The sequence below is a fragment of the Nannobrachium achirus genome (genome assembly GCF_963921795.1).
Source record: "Nannobrachium achirus genome assembly, chromosome: 13".
NCBI lineage: Eukaryota > Metazoa > Chordata > Actinopteri > Myctophiformes > Myctophidae > Nannobrachium > Nannobrachium achirus.
The window spans coordinates 15,951,389-15,977,849 of NC_137833.1; the positions used below are offsets into that span (position 1 = coordinate 15,951,389).

Sequence of the window (26,461 nt, forward strand, 5' to 3'; positions counted from 1 at the left end):
GTATTGATATTTGATAACATTTGAGTACTTTTTCCACAACTATCCACAAATAAGCAGTAAAAGTACAATATTTGGATCTGAAATGTAGTGTTGTAGAAGTAAAAGTATTGGAAATTGGGAATATGTAAATAAGTTTGGTCCTCACAAGTATACAGTTGTAACACACACACACACACACACACACACACACACACACACACACACACACACACACACACACACACACACACACACACACACACACACACACACACACACACACAGCTATCTGTGCAGTGTGCATGGAAAACTAGGTCAGTGTTGCAACAGACACTCCACTCCGTCTGGAGGGTGCGCAGTAAAACCCTTGTGTCATTTTCACACCAGGGGTGTACAAATGTCACCAAATGGACGTGTTCTGTGTTGGGAATGAAAGGAGCGCTGAGGATTTGAAGGGGTGTACGATGTACATCAGTGGTCTTCAACGTTTTCAGGCCAAGGACCCGCTTAGTCAAGAGAGAGATGAAGCAGGGACGAGGCATTTGTGAGCTTGTAGATCTGCCATTTTCGGAATATGGAATATGGATATAATCATAAAAAAGGAGAAAAAACGTTCTATCACTCAAAGATTTGGAGGACCCCCTGTGGTAACTCTGAGGACCCCCTAGGGGTCCCGGACCCCCTGTTGAAGACCCATGACATACATACAACAGGGCAGGAAACTGGCTCAACTTGTCACCTGGTTACCATCGCCCCTGGTTACTGCTGTCGGCACGGCAACAAGGCCTGTTCTACCTGCATCACAAAGATGATCCATCTAAAGGCCAGAGAGAGAGAGAGAGAGAGAGAGAGAGAATTATATAAAAACTCCATATTTCAAGTTTTTATGATTCTTTCGTATAAGTTAATTCCCTTATAACTGCGTGTTATCGTCTCTGTCGGGTGGAAACCTCGTATGTTCGAAACTGTTACTTTTCAGGATTCAAATTCAAAAATAGCAAAAGTAGCAGATCTACAAGTTGCGATTTCTGGGCAGAAACCTTATGTATATCCATATTTCATGTTTTCTTTTGCAAATCAATTCCCTTTACCTCTTTAGTATCGTGAAAATATCACCATCCAAATATGAAAGGACCCACCCTAAAGTCTTTGCATTGGTTCTGCCAAAAAAGAAAAAGATCTAAATGTTTTCCACCCAGTTTCAGCCCGCTCGTTTGATTTGGATCTCACCAGATATATCAAGTCGGCAGGGGTTTCTGATCACCTGGCTACTGGCTACATGATACTGGTGTTTGAGTGCTAAGCAAAGCTGCAATAATGTGGCATTGACCTCCGACCATAAGATATGACTGTGTACTGTACTGTGTGTGTACTGTATGCACTGCTGAAACGTGTGTGACATCATGATTACAGCACTGCACTGTACTTGAAGCCACCCATACTCCAGTTTAAGTGGATAGGACGCCTTCAAGCCTCCCATTTTCACTTTGGATGGTTTGTACTGTAGGGTTTCCACCATTTACTATACCTGTAACATTGACACCCATTTATGCAGAGTGTTAAGTATTTTTTTCTTCTTTCTTTTTTAACAATATCTTTATCTTTATCGTGCCTGGTGGGAATGACGCTTTATTGATGCTCCATCGCACCAGGGCGTCACCCCGCCATGCATTGTGACCTGTAGGTGGGATATTTTTGGACAAGTAAAAGGGACAAAGTAAGAGCTGTGAGGTTGAGAAGGTTTGGACATGTGCAGAGGAGGGACGTTCATTGGGAGAAGCATGCTGAAGATGGAGCTGCCATGCAAGAAAGAGGAGAGGACGAAGGCCAAAGGTTTATTGATGCCGGAGTGACCGGAGTGACCGGAGTGACCAAAGTGACCAAAGTGACCAAGGAAGATGCAGAAAACAGAAGTACACAGAAACAGATCATCCGCCGTGTGTCGATCCCTGATGGGAATTAGCCTAAAGAAGAAGTATAGTAGAAAGAAGAAGAAGAAGGAGAAGAAGACAATGAGCAGACTCCGGCCCTCCAGCTCTAGTCTGGTGTCCCTAATCAAGCACTGAAGGCTCTACGGCTCCACTGCTCACACACCATCACATGACAGCCCCAACAGCACACAGTGGTGTTATTCAAAAATCTTGAAAATAGCAGATCTACAAGCTCACAACGCGTCCTGAGCTTTTTTTTAATTGCTTTTTAAACTTTTCACCTATGGATAAAATAGTATTGATTATTAATCGATAATTTTATTAAGTTGTTTAGTGGATTGACCGGGTTTATCTCCCCCCCTCATTTCTCACCCCTGACAAAGCGTTCACACATGTTTCCAGCCTCTTGGCTCCGTCCGCTGACAAGCTGTCCTCCTCTGGAAGTTCACTCTCTCCCACCCCCCCCACCCCACCCCACACTTCTTTTTACAAGAGAGTCACCACTCGACAGTAAATTTCAACCGCAGCGTTGGAAACTACTCCGATGAATACGACGTGACGCGGCCAAGGTATTTGACAGGAATTAATGCCGGGGGGGCCCAGAGAAGCAGCAGCTAAAAAACACGGAGCGAGCGGTAATGAATTACCACATACACTTCTACAGAAATGAAGAAAAACTGTATTTTTTTTTCTTCTTCTTCTTTCATAAACAGTTTATTCAAAGCTATACTCTCATAAATGGTGAAGAGAGGCCCCGGCCAGCGAAGCCAGGAAGCTGCGTTAAACGTGCCTATATGTCCAAACACACTGCGACAGGTTCTGAGCTTATCGATGGACAGGATCTCAAAGCCTAATAATTTCCTCTGGGAAGCTGGAGCCCCTCGGTGGGTGGGGCGGGAGGGAGGGAGAGTGAGGGTCGAGTCCCCGGAATGCGCGTGTGTGCCTGTGTGTGTGTGTGTGTGTGTGTATGTGTGTGTGTGTGTGTGTGTGTGTGTGTGTGTGTGTGTGTGTGTTAGGGCATTCACCAAATATTCGAATATTCGAATATCAAAGTCACTATTCGACGTTGTTCACCGAAATCAAATATTCGCTTATTATTATTATTTTTTTATTGCTTTGTCTTTAAAAATACTGTACATTTCTTCAGGGTTTATACAGCTTGGCTAGATAGGAAGTCATAAGAACCCTGACAAGCACTTGGAATTGTAGGTATTACATTTAATGTGACTAGGTTCCACAGATAAATATTGTGAAAATAGCAAATCTACATGCTCACAACGCCTCGCAACGCGAGGCGTTGTGAGCATGTAGATCGGCTATTTTCACAATGTTCGCCTCTTGCTTACTTAATATTTCCAGCCAGTGATGCTGGGGGCCAAGCAGGGAGGCCTTGGCTACCATTTTTATAGACTGGGATCAACTTGTTTTGCAGTTTACTGATCCGCGTTCTAGAGCGGATACAACTTTGTGTCATCAGGCAGGTGGAAACCATTGTTTTTTTTGTATAACAATTGTGTAGTACAGTACAGTATATCCATTTTTTATTCAAACTGACTAGCGAGACTGAACTACTTGAATCTGCATTATATGGGGGAACAAAAACGGCACGCCGATCAACCAGAAAGCACTTAGAACCGGATGACACTGGTCTGTCTGGAATATTTGCATTTGATGTATTGATGTATTACCTTGCTTATTGTAAATGGCTCTGGATTAAGAGTGTCTGCTAAATGCCTAAATTGTAAATTGAATAAACCAGGCCTTCCTTCGTGTGGAAAGGCTGGTTACACGAGGTTAGCATTTTTATAGTCTTTGGTATGACTCGGCCAGAGATTGAACCCCCGACCTCTCGACCCCCCCAATCTTCAGGGTGGACACTCAACCACAAGGTCACTGGGCTGGTATATCACTTAAAAGTCCAATTTATACCCTGCACACAACATTTTAAGGGGAACAACTTGTCACATCACGATGCGCTGTTAGCTTGAAAATGTTGGCTTCCAAGCGGAAAGAGAGCAGAGAGTCACACACACAACAGTTGTCATTGTCCTGCTGTGGCTTATCTGGCTGATGAGTCTCTTGTGACTTGTAGCTGAGTCAGGAACCTTCACTTCAGTTAAACGGGTTAAAGATCTTGCAAAAGAGTCTGTCTTGGCAATTAGCCTTGCATAAGGTCGTGCCTCTTTGTAAATAGGTAATATATTGTATAATGGGACTCAGCAAAGGGAAGGAGAGACAGAAAGAGCCTCTGATTTAGGTCAAGGAGCCTGAATGGTGCAGCTTGTATGACTCATGTTCTGTCATCGACTTGGTTGTTCCGTCTCGATGCAACAATGGCACACAAGGCATTCTGCTGTCAAAACCAAACTCCCCCAACAAGAGGCTCTGGATTCTGTGAGAAGTCAACTGGTCAGGTGTCCTGTGAGAAATGCAGTGAGTCTGCCTGTGAATCCCTGCAAAAAGAACAAGATAATAATGAACTGGTATGGAAACTAAAAAAGCAAAGGTTGTGTCAGTCTGTCCGTACACAATTTGAAGAGAGCTTTTGTCGATCGCTTGTACTGTACTTTACATTACAACTGCAGCAAAATGTTATACAGGCATTGCTTTTTAATCAACAACCAATCAGGGTGGATCAATTAAGAACAGTAGTGAATAGGGCTGGGCAATTAACCAAAACAATTTAAAAACTGATATTTAGAACCAATAACTGACTTAATTTTGTTGGTTCATCAAATGATCGAGCAACATGCAAGGTTGTCCAAAATTATATTATATTTTCAGGCTTCAAATATTATTTTCTAATAGCAAATCTACAAGTTCAAAACCCGCCACTATGCGACATGTTTATAGCTTGTAGATCAACAATTGTCTCTACTTTTGTGTGACACTGTAAAAAGAGGTAAAAAAAAACACAAAAAGTTTCAATATGAAGATGGTTTCTGCCCAACAGTGACAATGTGTAATGATGACCTAATATCGTCCAAAACTTTCAGTTTTCAGATGTTCAGATTCAAATTCAGCTCAAAATGCTTGTCGTACTGCTTCTTTTTTTAATGCTTTTGTGAGACAAAAAAAGAAACAAAGAAAACAACAAAAAAACACAAACAATTTAAATATGGTGATAAGAGGTTTCTGCACGACTTCAACGATATCTTTAAGGAATAAAAAACTACATTCAGGCCTAGTTAGCCTCGTTACAGTGATATCAGACGGCTGTTGTCGGGCGCGTGGTTGAAAGCAGACCATGTTGGTTCTAAAGAACCAGTGCTAAATGGCTCATTCCCAATGAACACAACTGGTGAATGGCTGTATAGACGGATATGTTTTAGATCAATCCGTCATACAAACACAAGCTGTTTGTAAAACGAAATCTATCTTTGTTGACAGTGTGTGTGTGTGTGTGTGTGTGTGTGTGTGTGTGTGTGTGTGTGTGTGTGTGTGTGTGTGTATGTGTGTGTGTTCAAAGAATCAGGTGCAAAATACACACTTGTACCACTACCCACATATGCCCAAACGCGTGCGAGCCCACACACACACACACGCACGCACGCACGCACGCACGCACGCACGCACGCACGCACGCACGCACGCACGCACGCACGCACACACACACACACACACACACACACACACACACACACACACACACACACACACACACACACACACACACACGGACACGGACACGGATATTCGGCAGATGGGCGCATGAGATGTGTTTTCTTGGTCCCCAGTATAGGGCTCTCAAAGTGTACGAGTGTGCAGCTAGGGCGTTTGTGTGACCGTGTGTGTGTGTGTGTGTGTAGTGTGTGTGTGTGTGTGTGTGTGTGTGTGTGTGTGTGTGTGTGTGTGTGTGTGTGTAGTGTGTGTGTGTGTGTGTGTGTGTGTGTGTGTGTGTGTGTGTGTGTGTGTGTGTGTCCTGCAGATACCTTCTTGCTGTACTGTATGAATGAGTGTGCAGAGAGTGCAGAATAAAGGTGGTCTGTGTCACGGCCCTGCTCCACTGACCCTTAAAGGGAGCATTGATGGAACGGCCCTACTGGCTGCACGCCCAGGGGCGTCACAAGCAAGGGGGAGGGAAGTGGGACTGAGGGCCCAAGAAGGTGGAGGGGTGCCACGCTGCGAGCTTGTAGATCTGCTATTTTTGAAAAGTCGTTGAAAACTCTTTGAATATATGTATTTGTAAGGGGGACCCTGGAACTAAATATTTTGAGATGGGGGTCCATGGCCAAATACATATCATTTTGGGGGTCCTTCACTTGAAAAAGTTTGAGCACCACTGACATAGAAATATAGGTTTTTCAAAAAACCTTAGAAAGATTTGAAATATTCAACGACACAAATTTTCACAATTTTTCAACAAATAGCAGATCTACAAGCTCGCAGCGAGGCACTTGGTGCCGCGCTGTGAGCTTGTATATCTGCTATCAATAGTTAAAGCACAAATCAATTATGCGGGGGGGGGGGGGGGGGGGGGGGGCCCACAGTGAATACTTGTACCCAGGACCAGGGCCCAGAATTTGGTGTGACACCCCTGTGCACGCCTGGAGCAGCCTGTATTGCTGCAGAGGAACTCAGTATACATGTACTCAAAGTGCTGCACTTGAGTCAGTGCTTCTCAAACTGGTTTGTGTGCAAGGACCCCCAAATTGATATGTACCGGTATTTGACCCATGGACACCCCCCCCCCCCCCCACCCCCACATGGCTTGCAGCACTGTGGATCTTCTATTTCTCCATATAGCCAACGTATACATAAGGTAAAATGGTAAATTGGTAATTTTCAACGCCTCGCAACGTGAGGTGTTGTTGTGAGCATGTAGATCTGCTATTTTCACATACTCTGGTATGTGCTGTGCTATTTTCACAATAGAACCATGTTATTATACAACATGTAATGCCTCAACTCTTAGTGCTCGTCAGGGTGGGGGGGTCCCCAGTTAAAATATGATTATTTTGGGGTTGCGGCCTGAAAAGGTTCAGGACCACTGATCTAAGCCACCTGAACAGCCATCTGCTGGGAGATGCAGTAAAAGTAATTTCCCCTTCCCTCCGGAGACTAGTTAACACTCCCTTTCCCTTAGGGGTGTATATTCGGACACCCTTACTGGTCCATTTGGTTACATTTGTACACTCTACTCTCTAACAGCGGTGGTAAAAGTATACTCATAGGTTGGGGCGCCCGCTGGCCTACTGGTCTATCACACAACGATTTGGAGGACCCCCTAGGGGTCCCGGATCCCCTGTTGAAGACCCCTTCTTTAAGTAGACTAGCCCTTACCCGTTCAAAGATATGAGCTCCAAAATGATTTGCAGTGTGTGGGTTATGGGATGTGCACTGTGCACACAGTATATGAGGGATGGAAAATAACTTTAACTGGTGCTTGCATGATGTAGGAGCATCAATGTAAGAAACCCGTTTCGTTTAATGGCTACAGAGATACTGTTCCCCCCCCCCCCCCCCCCCCAGCCCGCCCGCCCACCCACCCGCCTGCGCACACACACACACACACACACACACACACACACACACACACACACACACACACACACACACACACACACACACACACACACACACACACAGAGCTGGTTAAACATTTTGCCTCAAGCTAGATGCAGAATAGATGTGCCTCATGCTAGATGCAGAATAGATAGTAGATACACCATAAAAATGCTAATATACAGCATACGATTTGTGAAAGTGACAAACGGGCTTCACAGTTATGTCAGGTGTGTTCATATGCTTATGGTGATGCGATTTCAGATCAATTGCTCCAGCCACTGAGGAGAAACGCTGTGACAGACACTCAGACACTCACTCAGACACTCACTCAGACATTCGCAAACTTATAGTACTAGCCCTTACCCGTTCAAAGATATGAGCTCCAAAATGATGTGCAGTGTGTGGGTTATGGGATGTGCACTGTGCATACAGTATATGAGGGATGGAAAGTAACTTTAACTGGTGCTTGCATGATAATATGTAGGAGCATCAATGTAAGAAATGCCCGTTTCGTTTAATGGCTAACCCCCCCCCCCCCCCCCCCCCCCCCGCCCGCCCGCCCGCCTGCCCGCCTGCACACACACACACACACACTCCCCCCCCCCCCCCCCCCCGTGTGTGTGTGTGTGTGTGATTGTGCATGGCCTGAACAACAGCGCCCCTCCCTTAACATGTGTGGTCACAAAAGGTACTGTAGGCTAAATAGATATAGATACACCATAAAAATGCTATTATACAGCATACGATTTGTGAAAGTGACAAACGGGCTTCACAGTTATGTCAGGTGTGTTCATATGCTGATGGTGATGCAATTTCAGATCAATTGCTCCAGCCACCGAGGAGAAACGCTGTTTCATACAGACACTCACTCAGACAGACATTCGCAAAATTATAGTATAGATAGATGTACTTAGTTACTTTACACCACTGGTTGGGTAAAAGACCACTCAGGATTTTACTGTGCTGCCACGGGGAGAGGACACAGGGTTCAAACTTCTGCAATTACTGTTTTTTTTTTTTTTTTTTTTTTTTTTCAGGTGGGTCTGCGATCTGTAAACCTCCAGTCTGTGAACATGTCCACTGCAGCCAAGTCTCACATCCATGCGCTTGGAAGCAAGACTGCTGCTGTGTGAGTGTATACAGCAGGGGTCTTTCAGGCCAAGGACAGCGAGACGGAGCAGCGAGCCCCCCACAGATTCATATTTTTCATAGATTTCATAGATACTGTTTCTTCATAGATCATAGGTTAACTATCATCACTCTTGTGTAAATTGTAATAACGTTTTTATGTTGGTCTGGGCCACAGGGTTGTGGTCCCGGGATCTATAGGCTGGTAATCCGGCCTGACAGCGTGTCGTGGGTTCAAGTCCCCCCCCCCCCCCCCCCCCCCCCCCCACCATCTCTCTCCCCATTTCCTGTCAACCTACTGTATACCTAACAATAAAGGCAGAGAAATCCCCCAAAAATATCTTTAAAAAAAGAAGGTTTACTTTATCTTTTCCTTCAGACATTTAACAACTTAAACCATCAGTGCTTGGCCAAAAATACCCGTTGTGAGCTTGTAGATCATCTATTTTCTGTGAATGTTCTCCCCATAATAGCAATGCTAAGTTTCAAGTGGTTCATGTAAAAAAAAGAACACACAAATATTTTGCAGGCCCACTTTAGACCCCAGACCGCTTCTTGAAGACTCATGACCTACAGTATGTCAAGATGCAAAGCAATCAATTGTATCAATCAAATACACATGCACTGTGCGCAGCACAGTGTTCACGGGCAAATGGTCAAACACAACCACATGGGCGCATGCACAAATGCAGGCCCCAGAATGGCTTTAGTGTGTGGACAGCGTGTCCTACACTGAAAGCCAAATGGCCCATCTGTTTGTTCTCCGAAAACAGCAAATGTTTCCCCGAGCATGAAGGTACCGACCGCTTTTTTGTCGGCCCAGAGTTTATTTTACGCAAAGAAAAGCACAAAAAAAGCAATCAACGCAGACGCGCCGATGGTTTACAGATAAAAAGAAACTGCATAATTATGGCATAGATTAGTTGAAACCCAGGACATGAACCCTCAACCGTCTTTCATTCTATAAAGCATAGTGATCAAACCCCCCACCCACCCACCCAATATATCCCAGAATTAATAGTATGGTGTGGTTATGTCGAGAAATGAAACAGAGCCGTCTAATGAGGGCAGTGGAGGGAAAGAAGAGAGAGAGAGAGAGAGAGAGAGAGAGAGAGAGAGAGAGAGAGGGAAAAAAAGCATGCATTACAAAAGAGAAATAGAAACATCATTAGCGAGCGCACAAACACTCATTTCCTCCGGCCCGGCCAGGAGATTGTATCAACACAGGGCTTTGTTTGAAAGCCGCGGATATGAAATATGGACATGAGTGAGATGGAGCTGCACCATGTAACCCCCTCCCCACACACACACACACACACACACACACACACACACACACACACACACACACACACACACACACACACACACACACACACACACGCACACACACATATCGTCGTTGTCGGGTGAAAACCTTGTATGTCCAAAACCGTTCGTTTTGCATTTAAAAAATGATTTAAACTATTGAAAACAGCCGATCTACAAGCACACAACGCCTCGCACCGCGAGGCGTTGTGTGCTTGTAGATCGGCTGTTATCACTACTTTTGTGCGACGGCCTTGTACGATGAAGCAGGGCTTTACTTTGAGAAAGAACGTACAAATTTGAAACTTGGAGATACTAGGTTTCCACCCGACAGTGGCGATATGGATGAACACGCACGTATGCAGTAGGAATTATGCGCACACATACACACACACACACACACACACACACACACACACACACACACACACACACACACACACACACACACTACAGACACGTGCACACACCCCTACCGGCACTCACATCCGTGTCTGGCTGACCCCTGACCCCTGTAACTTCCTCCCAGATGCAGGTCAATCCTCAAAGAGCCTCTGAGGTCCTTTTCACCGAGGCCTCTCCCTCTCTCCCCCTCTCTCTCTCTCTCTCTCTCTCTCTGTGTGTGGAGGAGAGCTCTTCAGCGAGCAAGACAATCCCCGCTTGGCCCTAGGCCTGGGTAATCACGGAGCGGCCAGGCTCTCGTTCACAACGCTACCCTCCACCCCGGCCCGCACAGCCACTCAGTCAGCATAGTTATGCTATTTGTACAGTATAAACATTCTGGTTGATTATATGTAATTACACAGCGGTGTGTGTGTGTGTGTGTGTGTGTGTGTGTGTGTGTGTGTGTGTGTGTGTGTGTGTGTGTGTGTGTGTGTGTGTGTGTCTGTGTGTGTGTGTGTGTGTGTGTGTGTGTGTGTGTGTGTGTGTGTGGACACACATAAAGCACACATGTACACACACATGGATGGATAAAGGGAAGGGATGGGTAGGAGGAATGGCTGGATGGGCACACCACACACACAGACATGCCACCTAACACACACACACACACACACACACAGACAGACACAGACACACACAGACACACACACACACACACACGCACACACACACGCACACACACACACACGCATACACACAGATACGCGGTACATGCATGCCGACCTTGAGGATTCTCTTCCATGCCTGAAAGTGTTTACAGAGTAATAAGGCCAAATGAAAGAAGTCAGAGACAAACTCGCTGCCAAGATCCTCTCCAAATAAACACCCCCCATTAAATATTTTCAACTCACTCTGCCACTTATTGCCATACATAATTTTTTGCCATCGCCTCTCGCTCTCGCCCTCGTTCAGAGCGTGCTCTCTAAAAAACCGCAAGCTCTCGATCGTGAAGGTTCATTCATCACGACCGCATTCATTACCGAGATCTCATGTGTGGCTCTTCTGTGTTTTAATGCCATTTGGTCGAGAAACCCTGTAAGTAGGGCAAAAACGCACATGCATATCAACAAAGCTATGGCCGAGAACGTTCACAACAAGCGTGCCAGTCTTTTCGCCAGGAGGACACGCCCCTCTCGCGCCTCACCGTTGCTTCCCTATCGCCCAGGGGTGACGCACCAAATTCTGGGCCCTGGGTACAAGGATTCACTCATATTTTGTGCTTTAACTATTGAAAATTAGCAGATCTGCTATTTTTTTAATTCTAAAGTCTTTGAATATTTCAAATCCTTCTAAGGTTTTTTGAAAAACCTGTGTTTCTATGCCAGTGGTGCTCAAACCTTTTCATGTGAAGGAGGACCCCCAAAATGATATATTTGGCCACGGACCCCCATCTTAAAATATGGGACCACCCAGAAGCAAAATTTGAGTTACAAATGTCCACTTAAAAAATACATATATTCAATCTATATTCAAAGATTTCCACACATTTTCACGACTTTTCAAAAATAGCAGATCTACAAGCTCGCTGTGAGCTTGTATATCTGCTATGTTTCAATAGCTAAGTATAACATAATGAAGGCCCCTCCACCTTGGGCCCTAGTAACTCAGTCCCACTCCCCCCCCCCCCCCCCCCCCCCCCCCCCCCCCTGTGACGCCCCTGGGAGGACACGCCCCTCTCGCGCCTCACAGATGCTTCCCTGTCGCCCTTCGGACTCGGCTGTCAATCGCATGTGAGAGAACACACCCAGTCCTAAGTAAAGCTCCAGTAAACTAGACGGGGCATGTCAAATTTTACAACTCCGCGTCCAAATGCCCACGGCGCAACACTTTCACCCCGCAACCTCTCTCTTCTCCCTTTCGCGTGAGCTTCTTCACGCCGTAAAAACCTCAGCGTTAATGTGCGCTCTGAGAGTGTGAAAAGGCACCCAAATGCACCCTCAGGGTCTCTCTCTCAGTGGGTCCATTTTAACACTCTAAAAAGGCCCTTTGTTTTACAGTACACAGCTCTCATGTCAGTCTGTAAATGCTTCAGCGTTAAGGGGGGGGCGGTGGGGGGTGGCGGGGTGACACATATGGCCTAGAGCATGGATGGGCAACTTTGATGATGGCACTATATTTCCACCTTCACTCCAGAGGGCCACATAGCATATTGCTATGTCCTACTACAACGCGCGATGCGTTTTGAGCTTGTAGCTATTTTTTGCTCCTTTTGAATTGGAATCCTTAAAGGTAAAATTTTGATTTAATTTCAAACACATTTAATTATATACTCATGTTAACATTATGAACTTGAATACAAATACATTGAACATAAAAAAAATACATTTTAATACTACTATACTAGTCATTAAACTACTAATATAGGCTGAATAGTCCGGGAAAAAAAGGGTGATTTTTGGCTGAACGTGGATTCGCTTGTAAAAGTTTTTTTCTCAACTGATTCTTGTAGCTTGGGGTCACCTCTTAAGGATTCAAGAGGATGACCAGTGATATCCATTGAGCATTTTTTATTATTAACCCCTTAATGCCTGAAACATGGTCTCCCATTGACTTTCTATACAGGAGGAAAATACCCAGAAAAAGATTATTTTTCGGGGTATTTAAGGAGGATCTGAGGGGTCTAACTAGGGGTTTGTCATGATGCTGAATCCATTGCAGGCATTTGTTTTGCACAAAAAACATTCCGTGGGCTAGAAATAGCCTCAGAAAACAATACACGTATGGGTGAGTATTCATGTTAGTCGGAGGCCTTAGGGTTTTTTTTTCTTGTGCTAATCAGTCTAAAAGTGCAAAATTTTGCACAGATGTAGCTCAGGGCATGCTCTAATGATTTAGCTAGGTCGGCGACCTTCGGGTCACCACAACACCCACAAAACTCTGAAAAGTGATGACTCATCACTTTTCATCACTAAAGTCGATGGGAGCCCAACTTGATTTGGCCGCTGTGGCGACCCCGAATGTCGCAGACTCGGGCGCCCTAGCTAAATCATTAGAGCAAGCCCTGAGCTACATCTGTGCAAAATTTTGCACTTTTAGACTGATTAGCACGAGAAAAAAAACCCCTAAGGCCTCCGACTAACATGAATACTCACCCATACGTGTATTGTTTTCTGAGGCTATTTCTAGCCCACGGAATGTTTTTTGTGCAAAACAAATGCCTGCAATGGATTCAGCATCATGACAAACCCCTAGTTAGACCCCTCAGATCCTCCTTAAATACCCCGAAAAATAATCTTTTTCTGGGTATTTTCCTCCTGTATAGAAAGTAAATGGGAGCCCATGTTTCAGGCATTAAGGGGTTAATAATAAAAAATGCTCAATGGATATCACTGGTCATCCTCTTGAATCCTTAAGAGGTGACCCCAAGCTACAATAATCAGTTGAGAAAAAAACTTTTACAGGCGAATCCACGTTCACCCCCATTTTTCCCGGACTAGAAGGAATTAAGGCAGGTCATGTTTGGAATTGTAACAGCTGAAATCAATAATATATCAGTATTCTGGTATCAACCTGCGGGCCGCATTAAGTGAAGGTGGGGGCCGCATATGGCCCCCGGGCCGCCAGTTGCCCATGTATGGCCTAGAGATAGGGCGCTAGCTAGGGGGTTATTTTCAGGATACTCTCATTTGATCCTCTTGGTATACTCTGAGAACATGAACGCTATAAGCTATAAGAGGCTGCTGGGTAATCTGGAAGGAAGTGTTGCTGGTTGGCGTGTAGTAAGGCTGATTGCTGACAATTCAGCCAGTTCAGCTATGGACCTGGTGCCATTTCTAAAGGAAAAGGAGGCCCATATCATAATATATCTGTGTTATGCAGTTATCAGTGTCTTTATCCGTCAAGGGGTGTAGCATAACCGACCACGTTAATCTGGTTCTTATTGAGTCACTGCACACAGTACAGTTGGGAGGATGAAAGACGGCGTTTCGCTTTAAGACCCAACTGTTTCCGAGAACAGGCGAATGGGCCACGTAATCAATCACTGTCACTGTCCAAATGTAATATATCCATTTGTAAGTCTGAGAGGTTACAAATGGAACCAAATGGACCAATTTGGTTCCATTTGTAAAGTCTCAGAGTTGAATACATAACTCAAGGGCGGTAGGGAACATTTGGAACAAAGCTAGCCAGGAAGGCAACAGGGGAGAGAGAATTATCATCATGTCAACATGTCTCTTTGCCTTGATAACTACGACCAGTGAAAGCTGACCCTTCCTCTCAACCTCCCTACACACTGCATCATCCTGGAAGACAGACAGCACTCAGGGCAGGTCCTTAGTTATACAGCAACTCTTGCCTAAAAATGGCCTTTAATGGTATTTCAACCCTCTATATTATTTACGTTCTGAAAAAGAGTAAAGAAAACACGTCGTTTTATGAGAATGTTCCACCCGCATACGTGATGTCAGCAGCACCACAGTGCGTATATGAAAGGGTGGGGCGAGGTAAACAACCACTATAGTACCATCTTTCTCTCTCTCTCTCTCTACCCCCACCCCACCTCTCTCTCTCTTTTCGGGCATCATTGTGGGGAGCAGGGGCGTCACAAAAGGGGGGGGGGGGGGGAGTGGGACTGAGTTACTAGAGCCCAAGGTGGAGGGGCCTTAATTATTGTATACTTTAACTATTGAAAAATAGCAGATATACTGTATATCATATACAACAAGCTCACAGCGTGGCACCGAGTGCAGCGCTGCAAGCTTGTAGATCTGCTATTTTTGAAAAGTCGTGAAAATGTGTGCAAATCTTATAACATTTGTAACTCAAATTTTGCTTTTGGGGGGTCCCTGGAACTAAATATCTTGAGATGGGGGTCCGTGGCCAAATACATATCCTTTTGGGGGTCCTTCTCATGAAAATGCTTGAGGATATAGAAATATAGTTTTTTCAAAAAACTAATTTGCACAAATGTTCACAATATTTCACAAAGCACAAAAAATAACGCGTAATACCGCGTTCCCAGTCTAAATGGGTTAAACCCCCTCCCCCTATGAAGAACATTCATGGGGGGCCCGCAGTGAATCCTTGTACCCAGGGCCCAGAATTTGGCACGGGCCACGCACTGGCCTCTCTCCCCGCCGCCTGCTGTGGACGTTGATTCGCAGACCGAACGGCGCTCCAAGTCGGGGCCTGAGCGCGAGCCAAGGGGCCAATGTTAGTAAACTGTGGAGAGACCAAGGGAAGTATCTCATCCGACACAAACGTGCACACATACAGACAGAGATTGTCACTGGCACGCATGCACTCACTTGCACATGCACACACGCATGCACACACACACACACACACAGCACTAGTCCTACACTGTGAAGAAACCAAGGAACCGTAAGCATCTCATCTGCCTCACAAACACACATGCGCGCACACACACACACACACACACACACACACACACACACACACACACACACACACACACACACACACACACACACACACACACACACACACACAGACAGAGTGCGCTTAGTTTACTCTGGTGTGTGTGTGTCGTCAGTGTTAGGGAGGAGCGGCAGCCATTGGCGGTAAACACTCAGGCCTCTCACAAGATGCTGTGTAAATATTTACAAGCAGGCCAGCGCTGAAGGCAGGGAGGAACATGGTGGACCCAGCAGCGCCGCTCAAACGTGACCCACCTCAACAACCACCCTGGACGGCCCGCTGGACGGCCAGTGGACTGGGAAAACAACATTAACTTATTCATCATCTCGGCACCTCCGCTTACATTGGCCATATACCTCTATACCTTGTGTGGGCTAGGCTAGGCCAGGGCAGTCAGCTTCGGTGTGAGTGTGTGTGTGTGTGTGTGTGTGTGTGTGTGTGTGTGTGTGTGTGTGTGTGTGTGTGTGTGTGTGTGTGTGTGTGTGTGTGTGTGTGTGTGTGTGTGTTGGTTGCCAATGGGGAAGGATATTGGCCGATTGTGTCAAACTCACAAATAATTTCCACTTTTCGCAGCTAGTATATTACACGGTAAAATCCTCAGTTTTTATGGGAACCTTTTGGTTACATTTGTACACTCTCGGCATTACAAATGGATAAATTAACTCTGAGGATTTGGCATACTATATGGAGATCTGGTGAGAGTCACAGATCTGATCGCTATGCACATATGATGTGCATATACTGTATATGGGACCGACTGACTTCAAACTGGGGCTCTCACACATCGGAAAGGACTGGAAGGAGTGTTCATATATGTGGTTGTCCAGAACCGCAGTTGCAACCAATATTCTGCCAATATACAGTAGGGTATGGGCATGTATGACATACAGGTAGACAGACAGATACAGAGATCTCCATATATGGGCACAAAAACAGACGGGTACAACGGGTACTCTGACAAAGGCCCTGACACTATAACTCAGACATATGTAGGTGTGGGTAGCTGCGTAACGGCCCGAGCCTCTAGTGTGAAGAAAAGGCCAATATAATGAAGTTAAGACATTTTCTCTTTAACCATTCCTGTAATATCCAATCCCAACTTCCTTGTTCTGTCTCCATTGCTGTCTTAACTGTCTCTATTCTATCTAGAAAACCATCACATTGTGCAATGCGAATGTAAGACCTGCAGGCTGCAAGCAACCATATGACTGAAAGCAGGCAGACAGTAGGAATAGTGCCCAGAGTGTAAAATCGTAAATGTAAACAATATCCTTCTCATTTTGGTCTATTGACTGCTACTACTGCCACAAGCCTACTACTACCACTACTACTACAGGCCTGTTGGCAAGTCATTCTTGGCATTTGTTTTTTTCCCTTCTTGGAATGCACCAGAAGGGTGGGCTTTTTTCACAGGAAGTTCAGATAATAGCAGTTTAAGTTGTCGATCACATAAATGTGTACTAAATTGACATTCAAATAATTTTCCGGTAATTGTCCAAACTTCCCGGCACTTGTGCTGCCCTGTGTGGCAAAAGCCCACCCATCTGGCAAGCTACGCAGGCAAAAGCAAGTCATAAACAATCATTTTTAAAACATAATTTGCTAATAGGACTTGACCCCGGCCTGTACTGGGCACGCCAAAACAATACCAGGACAAGCCGAGCTTCCCTGTGCGGTATATGGTGGAACACAAATAGTTACTTCTAGAAGCCTCCCCCTTCCTCATTGAGAAGGGAACTCAATGAGGAGGAAAAACAGCAGGACAGAGAAGAGATGGAAAAGGGTGGTGGTCAGGAAGTCAGGAACTGGCTCTCTTCCTGTCCTAATCACAACTCTGAGTATTTCCTTTCATTGTAGGAGCTCATTGTAGGAGACCCATTAACTTCGGAGACCACCCCCCCCCACACACACACACAAACCACCACCACCACCACATACATGTCCTTATATAGTAGAGTTCTCAACAGGCCTGAAAATGAAGGCCCGGCCCTAACTGGGCCCTAACTGGGCCGGTCCGAGGCCCTACCCGGCCTGACTACTTAACATACATTGTAGGCCCTACCCGGCCCGAAAACGTTGGGTCGGGTATGGTCGGGTTTGGAAAGAATTTGAGAACTATATCACAGGTTAAAAGTAATAAAATAATGGAAAAAGAAATATTTTCTTTTTTCATTGAGCCCGAGGCCCTAACCGACTAATTAGCATACAATTTAGGCCCTACTCTACAGAATTTGAGAACTCTATTAAAATCGCACGATATGGAATCACCTGATCTATGGACTTAGGTATACTGAAACGTTCGAACTGGGACGCAGTCATTCTCACCAACAGGTGCAGGTATAGTGCATGGATCAGTATCTGGCCTGGCCCTCTCACATTGTGTAGCTCTTTGGCTACGCTCTGATAAACACTTCTTTATGAAATCTTGAGGACACAGTAAATATTTGCCGGGGGAGCTTTATCGGTGCTCCTTATCTTGCTGTGAACTCTCAGCACTGCATGGAAACTAGGGACATTTCTTTAACCACATTAATCCTGGCATCCCTATTCTTTGGAAAATAATGAAAAAAAGGAAAATATAACAGATCTACAAGTTGATCAGTGGCATCACAAAGATGTACTATTTGGCTTGCATGCAGAGTACATCTTTATGTCACTGATCACATGACCCCACAATCAATCCTCCAGTTCTAGGCCAGGGATTTTCAAAGTGGGTGACGGGGCCCACCCCAGGGGTGCCGCGAGATCATTATTTATAATATTTGGAATTCATTTGGACACTTGAAAAAATATTTAGTATCATTTTAAACTTGAAGTACAAAGTTATTTTCAGTCAGTTCTAACCAAAATGGCTATTATCTGAACGTTTTCCTCGCAACATAATCACTAAAATATCATTATTGTCAGGCAGAAACCTCTGTCGCACAAAACTAGTGCGGTGCGAGGAGTTGTGTGCTTGTAGATCTGCTGTTTTCACTAGTTTAGTAAATTTTATAGATGATAAATACAAAACAAACGGTTTTGGACATAGAAGGTTTCCACCCGACAACGATGATATATGCTACAAATATAAGGTGCTGGGAGTGAAAATTATAATGTAGGGGTGCCTCGGATTAAAAACATATTTATGGGGTGCCCTGAGACAAAAACGTTTGGGAACCCCTGTTCTAGGCAACACAGAAGGGGGACTTTTTTTCTTATTTCCACACAACTCCAAGGTATATTAATGACATAGTTCAATCAATGTTGAAAATGAGTGGTATTCCCCTTTAAGTGCTTAATGACTTTGCTACCAATGACAATTATGGTAAGTGGAAAACAGCTAGTTGACGAGCTGCTGGGAGAAAAAGAAATAATGTGCCCACATTACCCTGCTTGTTTTAGCTGAAGGCAGATTCTCTTAACTGGTCAACAATTTAATTTGACAAAAAAATAGAAAACAAAATCACATCAGTGAGTCAGCACTTGTCTACAAAGTACAGTGTCTGTTCAATTCCTAAACTCACCATGGTGACTATAGCAGCCAGTTGTGTTTTTAGAATGTAACAGCAACCAAACGATGGTTGTGTAACCTGTCAATGTGGCTGTTGATCTGGTAAATAACACTGCTTTAATGGTGGTTGAAGTTAATTTGCTTAATTTTATACAGAACAAACACACACTTGATCACAACTCAAAACAGTTTCAGCTTCGATGACAAAGTGAGTCACGGTTGGATGGTGAATCATGTTATGCAATCATAACTAGATAGAACATACAAGCTCGTTCAGATGTGCTGGAGCAGCAGTACTAGTGAGTCATTCGGTTCTCACACTGATCAACAGGTGGACTGACTGTAAGCTGTCTTATAACACATGGCTTAATGTTCATCAGCACAGAGGCAAGGGCTTGGCCCTAATCCTTCACTCTCACAAAGGCTTCAAGTGGCTGCGTTTCTTGAATGGGGAGGTCTTTTAAGGGGGGCAATGTTCACTAGGTCAGGGGAGATGACAATAATGCACAATATATCAACAGATTAAATATTAACTAAGGGCAACTAGACATATACAACTTCTATGTCTGACACCAACCCACTCAAACCTACCGGTACTTTCACTTCCCCAATGTTAAGGGGAAGGATTGGCTCACATTTCGTTTCCAATTTTATTGTAACCATTCCTACCTCAAGTTTGTAGACATTGCAGAGCTATCAGACATTGTTTTGGACCATTGACTACAGGCTAAAATGGGAGATTACGCAACACAATACACAGAGTCTCTTTGTGAGTGTGCAGAGATTATATTGCAGGAGTGGCGTTTCTTCCCGCCCTATTTGAGATTTGTAATAATCATTCATTCATACTACTTAACCATATGGCCAGGCCTATGTACAAGGATGTGGGCGGGATTCGTGACTGAATATCTTCACTGTAACTAAGTGAAAATGCTACTGGTCACTACTGTGACTGACTGAATGTGTAGGACAAGGGCCTACACAGGCCAAATAAAGCCCTGAGCCAAGTATTGTCACAGGCCAAGGGTTGGGTCTTCTGACCCTACTGTGCTCAACTGCTATCGAGGAGGCCCATGTCAAGGACAGGGAGGGATAGACTGGATACACACATCTCGAGACCTTTTCTCATGTGAGAGAGAAGATACTTGGTTTTAACTTAGTGTTTCTGTGAGTAAAGACATGTAAAACAATAGGGAGTGTTTTAAGGGACCCTATAACATCAAACTCATAGGAAACCAGGTGTCTTGATATGAACTTGAGAAACATGTAATTAGTACCATGCAGTTTTTTTCCAAAATGATTTATTGGGAGAACTACAAAAATGTACAGTACAAAGTTAACAGTCTCACACTCAATTTGTAGTGAACCGACTCCCCAAAAATAATTATATTACAACTTATGTTGTCTTTTTGTCCGTTTGTTACATTCAAAAAGCTTTACTTCTGATAAAGTAGTCAAAAAGTACATAGTGCGCATCCCCTGTACCTTACTATGTACAAACCAAACATGTCCAACCACTTTCCCCATCCAGCAAATTTCTCAAGACTCAGACTCAATTCAATCTCGAAAAGAAAAAGAGGGAAATCAAAAATCAAAATAAGTGTGGGGGAATATGGGGGACTTAGAAAAGGTTTACGGTTGTTGCGCTAAGAGTGTCTCATGATGAGTGGTAACAACCTTAAAAGAAAAAAGAAACAAACGTAATTCGGAATCCAACACTACATTCAGTTCAACTGTAAAAAGATAACATGTAGGAAAAGAAATACTTTATTTGGTTAATCATAAGGCATGTCAAGATGGTGTGAACCCCATAGGCACTACAACAATAATACTGGGGCACAAGGGATTGCTACATTCTTTAGCACGTGGCTGGAATCACAGTGTGACCTCGTGCAAAACAGAAACAAAATTAAAAAAAAAAAAAAAACTAAAACAAAATACTTTTTGGTTAATTTATTGACTTGGGTTCTTTGTCACTGAAGTCTGATCTAGATAGTCATAAAAAAGTAAGGTTTGGACGGTCTGTACAACCACATCGTTTATACATTCTACTGAAACATCTAAATAGGGATTTCTCAAAAACGCCTTCCACAGAGCAACTGACACGCAACCTCAGGAGCAAAAAACAGCAACCACGCAAACTTTAATAAACGTAAACAAGGAAACAAAATTAATGAAATAAATATCACATACGTTCTCTTAAATTAAGATCTTTTTTTTTTTTACTCATTTACAATAAAAATAACCAAGTGAAGTTACAAAAAAAAAAAAGGAGAAAAAAAACAATATATATATTACTGTGAAAAGAACATACACTCCACTTTTATGCAGATTAATAATGGCGATCATAATTTAAACATAAAAGAATATAGATCTATTGCTTCATCATACTTGATAAATACAGTATGGACACAAATTACCAATGTAGCCTATACTTTTTCACAAGATAATAAATAAGTTAAATAGTCCATAGCCAGTTACGCACCGCTATGTAATCACTCAAAAAACAGCTAAAAAAATATATATTCAACCATGAGCAGTGATTTCCCCAAACAACCAAACTCAAGAGTGCTTTTTAACCAAGCAACAAACTTAGACTAACCAAAATAACCACTGGGTGGCGCTGTGAGACAGAATAATACAGTTCTGGAATGGAACTTGAAGCTTTCATGAAAGAAAAAAAAAGAAACAATATTTGAAGGAAAGGAAAAAAAATGTTACTTTGTGTCAAGGCATATTCTTGGCAGGATGGAGGAAATCTGAAACCGCTTACAGTCTCTTCTTGTCAAGTCATGTTACAAATCTATCCCAGGAAAGTGTGACTTGCCTGATAGAGCAAATGGACTGCCAAGAAGTGCAGCCCTTAGGCAAGGCACTGATGGAATGCCTTCTGTTGCTATCTACTTTTATACAGCTATCATATTACATAGAGGAAAAGAAAACTAATGCCAGGTCAAGGGTACTTTTCATCCGCTGAAAATAATAAAGAAATAAAGAAAAGGAGAACAAAAAATAGGATGATTCAGTCATCTGAAATCGACAGCCTGCTGAAGATTGGCAAACGTCTTCCAGCATCCAAACTCGGGGACTCGGAGCCGCTGAGACTCCCAGAAGAGCTGAGGGACCCGCTCGCATAGCTCTCCCGGTCAGAGAGGGAGTCTGGCGGGCTGGGAGGAGGGTCGAACACCGGCGACTCGTTCAGGCGCCGCAGGGCCTGCAGCTGCTGCAGCTGCTGCAAGTGGCTCATGTTGTACGTGGGCGACGGGGGGCACATGTTGTTGCTCTGAATGTTCCCATAGTAGGCACCGTTGGAGGAGTGGTTGGCGTGGTAGCCGCCGTTGTTGGGGTTGTGCACGGCCAGCGGGGCCAGTAAGGCTTTTAGGTCCTGCCCGGGGAAAGGGAAGGCACTGTTGACACAGGACATGGTGTTGGGCGACAGCACGTCCTCGTAGAAGTTGGGCGAGCAGGAGGAGGAGGTGGAGGGCGGCGGCGGAGTGCGGGACGTGGGGCTCTCCAGCAGGGGCGACTCGAGTCCGTGGTGGCTGGAAAAGCCGGAGAAACTCAGACTGTGGTGAAGCTTTGGTCTGTCCCTCTGGCTGTAGGCGGACTGCTGCTGCAGGACGACGTCCCTCTGGCCGTGGTAGCCGCAGAGGTCCCGAGCCGATTTAGGCTCCCCCTGCATGTTGGCGTTACTCGGGGCGGGCCGGCGCTCGTCGGCGTTGTGGATGAAATGACAGCGGGGGCCGTAGGGGCAGAAGCCGATGGTGTGGAAGGTGCGGCAGGGCTCCGTTTTGTACTTGGGGTGGCGAGACAAGCTCCGCAGCTCGTGGTAGCCGTGCGCGAACTGGCACTTCTCGCCGTACTTGCACGCCCCGTTCTCCTCGAAGGGCCGACACAGCTCGGTCTTGTAGCGGGTGGAGTTGATCTGAGAGGCGGGCTTCTGCTGCTGCTGCTGCTGCTGCTGCAGGACCTGGAGCTGCTGCTGCTGCCCGCGGTCCCCGTTCTCGCTGTACGCGCGGTCGCGAAACTTGTTCTCCTTGTTCATGAGGGCAGTGGCGCTGCTGATGTTGTTGCAGCTCGGCACATTGTTCTCCTTCAGGTTGCTGCTGTAGGAGCCCATGGAGGAGTACTTGTTGCCGTTGTTCATCGAGTCCGCGTTGCTGGTCGAGTTTCTACGGAAAAATCCCGGCGTGAAAGAAGAGCCGCTGGAGCCCGTGGTGTTCACCGGAGCGCCCACCGCTTTCTTGTCCAGCATGCTGTTGATGTGGATCGCGTTCATGTTCAGGCTTTTATCTTGCTGCTGGGGAGAAGAGAGAGGATACAAATTAGCAATGCAATTTAAGAAATCAAATTCAATAGGCATGCCAGTAACTACTAAACTGTACATGGCGCTGCCTGCAAAGCAACAGGCTGGTGGTAATAATGGCTGGTTGCTAACTAACTAACTAACAAGGACCGTGCTGCATTCAACATTCAGCGAGGCAATCAAGCAATCCAGCCGCGTTCAATTGCGTTCCCACTGGGCAGGGCTGTCATCGTTCTCGGGTCCATGAAAGCAACATTTACCTTGTAAAGCATGTCGATGTCGTAGAAAGCGGACAGGATGGTCGTAGACATCTCGTTCCCCGAAGTTTGATGTCGCTCTATCTCTCTCATGGAGGACCAACCAGGATCCTAGTGCGCACGGAGCGACTGGAGTAGTTTGTGCCACGACTGGTTTTCGGGGGAAAGTTTAGAAAGTTCTTAAAAAAAGTTTTTTTTTGCAAGTCCAGTGGTGGTGGCGGGCGGTGAGAATAGGAGGAAAAAGGGGGTGGAAATAGCTTTGTGTTCTTGTGTAGTTGTAGATGTTTTTCCCCTGTAGAAGCGCTGAGCCAGAGTGCTTCACTGACGGCGCTATGCGTGCACATGTATATAAATGCTCCGTGCGCTCAAGATCCCGAAGGGAGGGGCGTCAGAGGGCTTGAAAAGTTGTAACCAAACTTTTCTCCTCCTCCAAAATCTTCCATTCAGTGGTTGGCCGCCTATTCTTACACCCCGCCTTGTAATACTAACCCCCCACCACCCCACCTTCCCTCCCTTTAAAAAAAAAAGAAGAAAAAAAAGAGAGGAACTTTTTTTTTTTTTTTTAATCACACAACGAACTTGTGGAAGTTAGTTTTGCTTTTGGGTGTGCGGTTGGGTGACTCTTGCTGCGAAGGAATGTAGTACAATTTAATGTTCACGTTTTGGAAAATATATTTATAATGGAAGTTAACCCCCCCTCCCCTCCCCTCCGTAGCTCACCCCCCCCCCCCCATCTCTCTGTGGACAGGGTGAGACCACAAGTATGAAGAGAGGAGAGTACAGGCAGAGTGCAGTACAATTTTTAGACTCCAGTGGTTGCATAATCGACTTCCACAGTGAAACAGTAACCTATTCCAGTAGGCTATATACTACGCATGGAAATATAGCAGACAGTGTTCATATGACCTACTTATTAAATCTTTACATTAAAAATGAGCTGAGCGATCATCATAATAACATTATATGGCATTTATTATGCCTAATACAGCGTGAAGAATACGGCGTGTTAAATCTACCGACGGTCGCACAAACGCAAAAAAAGTTTACTTTCTATAAATCAATTCCAGCCACTCTCCTCCTTAGTTCACAGAAACTTGTTTTTCCCCCCCGGCGGCTGCAAACGCTTACACACACAGGCAGACTGAAGGAATGTTGCTTTCCACTGAAATAGCGGAGCAACAGTGCCCCCCCGAGAGCAAATGCAGGAATGATCTGGCAGACTGAAACGCCACCTGCTGAGCAGACTCTGCACACCATTTAAAGGTTCATCCCAGCCAATTTCCACAGTCAACACTTTAATAATGTGAAGAAAGAAAAAAAAGGTCAAAATGAGAGCAGTTTCAAAGGGATTGCCACAGGTTTGCCCATGTCCCGCTTTCAAAGAGGGGTAGAATGTTCAGACTGAAAATGTCAAACTGCTCTAAAACTTAATGTCAAGTTTCAAAACCAATGCGGAAAGACTGCAGATTTGGCAGCAAAGTACATAACTGCATATTAGGGTTCTCCAAGGCAGATATTTTGGTCAGCAGTGTGTCAAAATGCCTTGCAACACATATCACCATAAATTGCTGGGTTACTGTGACTTTGCTCACCATCAAGGCTTTTCCATATAAGAATGATCATGCTGTCAGCATGATCATAAAAAAATAAAAACATGATTGATGTTTCCAGGGACTCTCTGGGTTATTTGAAGGGGTTGGACCCTTACAGGTCTGTAACTCTGAGAGTGTACAAAACGAAACCAAATGGACCCTTTACGGGTCCATTTGGTTCGGTTTTGTACACTCTCAGAGTTATGGTGGTCCTTTAAATAAAAAAAGAACCACTGTCTTAAAGCACAGAACTGTTAACATAATACAGTTGTAAAATAGCTGCAAAATAGCAACAGTCAAAAACAAGTGACATAAGGACCTAGGATCTACTACCACGAGCCCTAAAATTAGTGTTTTTGGGGGCAGCCCTCAGCCTATTTCAGCGCTGCGATGATAAATAGTTTAATGTGAAGGACAGACACGGCGAGGGCTCGTCTCCTGAGAAATCCCTTGAACATGTCCCTGTCCGCAGAAACCGCGCTCCCATCACACGGGCTGTGTGTTTTTACTGGGGGATGTTCGGCTGTTCCAAAACATTACGTCATTTTTACTGTAACAAGGAACACACTGCTACCAAGACGAAGAGAGAGAGAGAGAGAGAGAGAGAGAGAGGGTACAGCTCTCTGAGAGGGGCATATTACACACAAACACACAAACTCAGTACAGACACTCATGTCCGCTTACTTGTACAGTACACACACACACACACACACACACACACACACACACACACACACACACACACACACACACACACACACACACACACACACACACACACACACACACACACACACACACACACACACACACACACACACACACACACACACACACACACACACACACACACACACACACAGGACACTAGCCCATTGTGCTGCCCTCCTAATTACGTAACCGGGGAAACTAGAGGGAAGCGTAAAAACCTTGTCCAATGGGAAGACTCCTGCAGTAAATTAAATATTGCAGGAAAATAACACCTCGCATAAATATACAGCAGAGGACAGACGCACGGCTGAAATACAACTCGAGTGAGGCGACTACAAACGGGGGGCTCACTTTTCACAACCCCACGCTTTGACCATAAAAGCCCTCTCGCCTCTGCACAATTACACCGTTGAAGACTCTTG

The 26,461-nt window shown here is 44.9% G+C and overlaps 1 protein-coding gene across 2 annotated transcripts; it reads right to left on the reverse strand.

Annotated features, from left to right (window-relative positions):
• Nucleotides 1-20,552: 20,552 nt before the first annotated feature.
• zfp36l2 (zinc finger protein 36, C3H type-like 2) lies at nucleotides 20,553-24,018 on the reverse strand. 2 transcript variants are annotated; one of them, XM_080739746.1, is made up of 2 exons: nucleotides 23,740-24,018; nucleotides 20,553-23,470 (listed from the first exon to the last, which is right to left on the reverse strand). In XM_080739746.1, exons 1-2 carry the CDS (start codon nucleotides 23,827-23,829, stop codon nucleotides 22,196-22,198), a joined length of 1,365 nt encoding a protein of 454 aa, XP_080595872.1. In that variant the 5' UTR covers nucleotides 23,830-24,018; the 3' UTR covers nucleotides 20,553-22,195. The 2 variants fall into 2 exon arrangements, with proteins under 2 accessions (XP_080595872.1, XP_080595871.1); XM_080739745.1 differs by having other exon boundaries at nucleotides 20,553-23,473.
• Nucleotides 24,019-26,461: the final 2,443 nt, after the last annotated feature.